Here is a 6088-nt window from a genome sequence, read left to right as displayed (position 1 = left end):
TGGGGGGCGGCGGTTGGGGTGAGGCGGGTTGGGGTGAGCTGGGGTGGTCCGTATGTGTCCTCTTTTCCGTTCCCTGTCCCTTGCGCCCTGCATGCAGCTCGCCGGGGGTGGTCTCCTTCCCGGCTCCCGGCCGGTCCGCAAGGGCACCTCCCCTAAACCCGGCGGCTTACCTGGCCACCCCTGCACGGACTTGGGGACTCTGGGAGTCCCCAGCTGTCCCGCCTCCGAGGACGCCCTCAGAAAAGGATGAGGAGGGAAAGAGGTTCCTGTGTCCGTAGGGAGAAATTGTCGGTCACTCGCCTGCCCCCAGCACTGTCTGAGCCCGTCTGCTCCTGTCTGCATTGGCGCAGATACCATCCCCCTGCCTCCCCCTCCTCCCTTCCCGACCGGCTGTCTCCAGGTCTTCAGGAGTGAAAGACCTATGGCAGCCCAGGGGTTTCTCTTTCATATGAGGCTAAAGTCTTTTCATCGCTGTCCCCACCCTCTCCCTCACCCCCTGCCTCCCCACCTACCCACAACATCTACCGGTCTGTACCTCTTGTTCACACTTTGATAAGTCAGAAACAGTTCCCAGACTTGGCAAGATTTTGTTGTAGCTTCTTCCATTTTGGCCTATTAGGAAACAATTTAAACATGCAGAAAAATGCAGAGAATAACATAAGCATCATTTGTGGAGCCACCACCCATTTCTCCCAAAACGTAACTGTACACACACACACGGTGTGTATATACATATCTATGTATTTATTTTAAAGAAATCAAGCATTCCAGATACATCTGAAGGACTCTCCTACCTCCTTCTCTGGTCCCAATCATCTCTTGCTCCAGATGTCTCCACAGTCTTGAATTTGATGTTTATTGTTGCTGCGTGTTTTTTATTTTACTTTTTTTTTTTTTCGCCCTCGAATCATGGGAGCTGCATGTTTTTTAATGCTATTACTGCATACACATGTGTTCATAATAACTGGCATAGTTCTAGTTGTTTTTAAACTATATAGCTGGTATCACACTTGGAATTCTGTAACTTCTTTAGCACAACTTAGTGTCTCTGAGCTTTGTTCACGTTAGTATTTTAGTTGTAATTAATTAATATTGTATTGTATTCTATTGTAGGAATGCATCCTAATTTAATTCTTTTCCTGTTAGTGACTATTTTAGGTTATTTCTAAGTTTTTAGTGTTATAGTGTGACAGCGAACATTCTTTTGCAGTCTCTTTGTGCGTTTGTAACCAAAATCTCTCTAGGGTGTTTGCCTACAAGTGAAATTGATGGTTTAAAGGGAATGTGGGATTCTGTTTACTTTTCCCTCCCCTCTAGATGGGGGAAGTTCAGAACTCTAGATTTGGAATTTTAGGGCCAGTAGGCTAGTTGGCCAACTTTGTCAGCATACAGGTAAGAAAGTGAGGCCCGTCATCATAGTGTCAGAGCTGAAGTAGTTATGGAGGAGAGAATGGAGTAGTGGAAAACGGTTTTGGAGGTCAGATTCTGGCTTGTCCTCTCTTAATTTTCAGATACTTATCTGTAAAATGGCACTTATTCAGTACCTCTTAGGATTATTGCGATTGAGTGATATTATATACGTATGTAGATAATTACTCTGTCCTATTCATTTACCATGTATATTTACATATATATAACACAAACAATACCAAAACACTGCTCTAGCTTTCTCAGAGGTAAAAAAGCCAAATCTTTAAAAAGAAATTATAACTTGAAATAACTAATTGGAGTTTTGTTTGTTCTACAACAAAATAAATACAGAAGAGAAATTAAGCTGTATTTTGTTTTTTGGTTTTTTGGGTTTTTTAAGTCATTTTGGAAGGTATACATGCTGTTTTATCTTCCATTGATTCTTTTTCCCTCTCTACCTAATGAGATCTTTTTTTTTTTTTTTTTTTTTTGAGACGGAGTTTCGCTCTTGTTGCCCAGACTGGAGTGCAGTGGTGCGATCTCAGTTCACTGCAACCTCCACCTCCTGGGTTCAAGCGAATCTCCTGCCTCAGCCTCCCAAGTAGCTGGGATTACAGACGTCCGCCACCACGCCCGTCTAATTTTTTGTATTTTCAGTAGAGACGGGGTTTCACCATGTTGTCCAGGTTGGTCTTGAGCTTCTGACCTCAGGTAATCCACCCACCTCGGCCTCCCAGAGTACTGGGATTACAGGCATGAGCCACCACGCCTGGCCTCTAATGAGATCCTTATCTAAAGAGCGTGCCTTACTCTGCACTTAGTAGGGGTAAGACAGTGTTTTGACAAGTTAAAATCCAAAAACAATTAAACGATCTCTATAGTGTGTTACTTTTTACGGGGCTAATTTATTTAACTGGAAAGGTTGATTCTGATTCTGAGATTACATTCTTACTCTTGGTGTTACTGGCCCTTCGTGGAACATGGTGGAGACAAATGGTAGCGTTGGTTGTTTAGTGTGTATGTTTGCACTTTCATAGCAAAATTAAAAGTTTTGTCAACCTCTGTTGGTCCCAGAATTTATTTTGAAGTTAATTAGTTTGTGTAAACTCAAAATCTCAGAACTTCAGTTGGTCGAGCGCAGTGGCTCACGCCTGTGATCCCAGCACTGTGGGAGGCTGAGACTGGTGGATCACCTGAGGTCAGGAGTTCGAGACCAGCCTGGCCAACATAGCGAAACTCCATCTCTACTACCAATACAAAAATTAGCTGGGTGTGGTGGCACACTCCTGTAATCCCAGCTACTTGGGAGGCTGAGGCAGGAGAATTGTTTGAACCCAAGAGGTGGAGGTTGCAGTGAGCTGAGATCTCCCTAGTGCACTTCAGCCTGGGAGACAGAGGGAGACTCCATCTCAAAAAAAAAAAAAAAAAAAAAAAAAAATCTCAGAACTTCTGTTGTTCAAGACCGTAGTTTCCTGATGGCTAAGATCTTTAGAGGGTGGCTCATGTATCTTCCAAAAGATTGCCAGTAGTGTAAAGAATTTTATTTCAATGTGAAGATGGTATGGGTACCAGTCTAAAATGAAGAGAATAATTAACTAGAGTTGCAAAATACTAGGACTGTAAACTCTGATTCAAGCAGAGGATGTTGACCTAGGTTTCCCAAGGACAAATCTAATTGTGATTTCTTTTTAAAAGCCAGATTATTTCACAAGGACCTTCTAATGGGATGTTTTCGTTTCTTTCCTGGGGGAAAAAACCCCATTGTTTTTACTAAAAGCTTTCTTTCAAGTGGTTGACTGCTTTTCAAAGATTCTAGAATCTGGATGGTACTTGACTTAAGTCTGCAGGGTAGTGGAGGTGGCCCTGGCACAAATCCCAATCAAACTCTGGGTTTCAGCTGAGTGGTGTTGGTACAATTGTCTTGATGCCAACACATGCTGCGTTTGGCTTGAAAAGACATCCTAACCATGAAAGCTGCAGGCAGTATGAATAGCCCCTTCATAAACATAAACATAAAATACCCTTTTTTCCTTTAAAAGAAAGTATCTGCCCCCACTGTTAGTACTAAGTAAACTTTTAAGGTAACTGAATTAACATGAGTAGATTGAGAGATTCAATGTATCAGTATGATATATACTTTAAATTTTTTCTGTTGTTTCGTTTTTCTTATTTTCTTGAACAGAAACACCGTGCTGGACAGCCAGTGTCAACAAAAGCATTATGGAATTACCTCTCCAATTAGTTTGGCGTGTCCTAAAGAAATTGATCATATTTACACACAGAAATTAATTGACGCCATGAAACCATTTGGAGTGTTTGAAGATGAGGAAGAATTGAACCACAGGTGTGTCACTGAAAACCATAAAATATTTGACAGTGCATTGTTTTTTTTTTTTTTTTTTTTTTTTTTTGAGAAGGAGTCTCGCTCTGTCACCCAGGCTGGAGTGCAGTGGCCAGATCTCAGCTCACTGCAAACTCCGCCTCCCGGGTTTACGCCATTCTCCTGCCTCAGCCTCCCGAGTAGCTGGGACTACAGGCGCCCGCCACCTCGCCCGGCTAGTTTTTTGTATTTTTTTAGTAGAGACGGGGTTTCACCGTGTTAGCCAGGATGGTCTCGATCTCCTGACCTCGTGATCCGCCCTCCTCGGCCTCCCAAAGTGCTGGGATTACAGGCTTGAGCCACCGCGCCCGGCGACAGTGCATTGTTTAATCATTAATTCTACGAACATATTGAATACCTACTATGTCTCTACATACAGGTGCAGAAATGACAAAAAGAAAAGTCTTGGCCCTCTTGGAGCTTACATTTTAGGTAGGGGTTAGAGGAAGAGATTTGTCATCAATAATATCAGTATTACACTCGTGAGTAATATTATACATGATAAGTGCTACTGAGAAAAAGCTGAGGGGGTAGAGGTTTCAGGGAAAGCCTCATTGAGAAAGTCACATTTAAGGGAATATTTAAAGATGAAAGAAGGAGCCATGTGTCTATCTGAGGGAAAAGTGTTCTAGGCAGAACTCTTGAAGTGGTGTATTTGAAGAGTACATAGCAAGATACCCTGGGTATCAGTATTGAGGAAGCAGGAAAATACAGGCTTGCAGAAAGCAAGGTGGGAAGGAGCTTGGAGGGCAAGAGCTCTTAGGACCTTGTAAGGTGTTGTCAAGGTTTGGTTTATTCTGAGTGAAGTGAGAAGCTATTAGAGTTTTGAGAAGAAGATTGACATGACTGGACTTTAAAAAAGTTTTAACAGTCACTCTGGCTGCTGTATTGAGAGTAATCTTAAGAGAAGTGCAAGGGCAGAGCAGAGAAACCAGTTATCTAGCAATTATAATAGCCCCAGGAGGAAATAATGGTGGCTAGAACCTGGAGGATGGTCATAGAGGTAATAAAAAGTAGAAATCTGGATATATTTTAAAGATAGGGTTCTTAGAGTGTAATGACTGGAATGTGTGTGTGAGAGAGGTCAAGGATGATGGCCAAGATTTTTGGTCTCAGCACCTTGAAGGAGTAAATTTGGACAGAAGTTCAGTTTTGCATGTTATCTTTGGGATGTCTTTTTTTTTTTTTTTTTTTTTTTTGAGACAGAGTCTTGCTATGTCACCGAGGCTGGAGTGCAGTGGCATGATCTTGGCTCACTGCAAGCTTCGCCTCCCAGATTCACGCCATTCTGTTGCCTCAGCCTCCCCAGCAGCTGGGACTACAGGCGCATGCCGCCACGGCCAGCTAATTTTTTTTGTATTTTTAGTAGAGACGGGATTTCACCGTGTTAGCCAGGATGGTGTCGATCTCCTGACCTCGTGATCTTCCCACCTCAGCCTCCCAAAGTTCTGTGATTAAAGGCCTGAGCCACTGCACCTGGCCTTCTTTGGGATGTGTTAAACCCTGCTTTTCTCTTCTAAATGTGGATTAATTTATGCCATTGGTTATAAGTTTGTTTTAATAATACTAAACTTCTTTAATACTATTAGACAGAAATTAGCCAGTAATTAGTTTGCCCATTTTAATTAGTCAGAGACGTATTACTAGCAATTCTAGCTTCTATTACCACATTGAATTGAATTAATTCCATAGTAAAGCCAAGAAAATTGACAATTCACTAGGCCTTTAGAGCCTCATTAAAGGCAATTTTATGGTTTTTATTAGGCTTTTTGAATTTTGAACATAGCTCAAAAACTAAAATATTGTAATCAGATTTATCACCTCTTTGACACTGTGAAGTATCTAAGAATGCCAAAGAGATGGCCCTGTGTCAATAGATGTGATAGCATTATTGCATGTATGTTTTGGTTTTACCCTAATATCAACACAAAGGGTATTGCCTATATGGGTTTTTAAAAATACTGTTTGTTCATTTTAATCTGAAGCCTTTTTGTTTTTTTTTTTAGGCTAGTGGTTCTTGGTAAATTGAACAATTTAGTAAAAGAATGGATTTCTGATGTCAGTGAGAGTAAGGTAAGATTCTAAACTATGTGGAATTATTGTTTTTATTATATCTTGGTCATTCATCCTGGCAATAAGATGCAGGTGTTGAGAAGTATCTGAAATACATCAAAGCTTGGCTGTCTGGTATACATAGGAATGAACTGGTCTAGACGGTTGAATTTCTAAGTAGATGAGGATTTACCCAGAAGTAGCCAATATATAGCTGTGAGTCCACATAATTGTCTTGTTTGACTT

The 6088-nt window shown here is 41.5% G+C and overlaps 1 protein-coding gene across 2 annotated transcripts in view; it reads left to right on the top strand.

Annotated features, from left to right (window-relative positions):
* Window positions 1-6088, top strand: part of PAPOLG (poly(A) polymerase gamma) — a 41763-nt gene that overhangs the window by 268 nt on the left and 35407 nt on the right. For both annotated transcript variants that reach the window (XM_010377570.1, XM_030921557.1), the window contains exons 2-3: window positions 3593-3754; window positions 5797-5863. In XM_010377570.1, coding sequence (XP_010375872.1) covers window positions 3593-3754; window positions 5797-5863 — 229 coding nt within the window. The remainder of the gene's footprint in view (window positions 1-3592; window positions 3755-5796; window positions 5864-6088) is intronic.

The sequence above is a fragment of the Rhinopithecus roxellana genome, chromosome 17 (assembly GCF_007565055.1).
Source record: "Rhinopithecus roxellana isolate Shanxi Qingling chromosome 17, ASM756505v1, whole genome shotgun sequence".
Lineage (NCBI taxonomy): Eukaryota > Metazoa > Chordata > Mammalia > Primates > Cercopithecidae > Rhinopithecus > Rhinopithecus roxellana.
The sequence above is the reverse complement of the archived record's forward strand: the minus strand, read 5'-3'. Positions and strand labels throughout refer to the sequence as shown.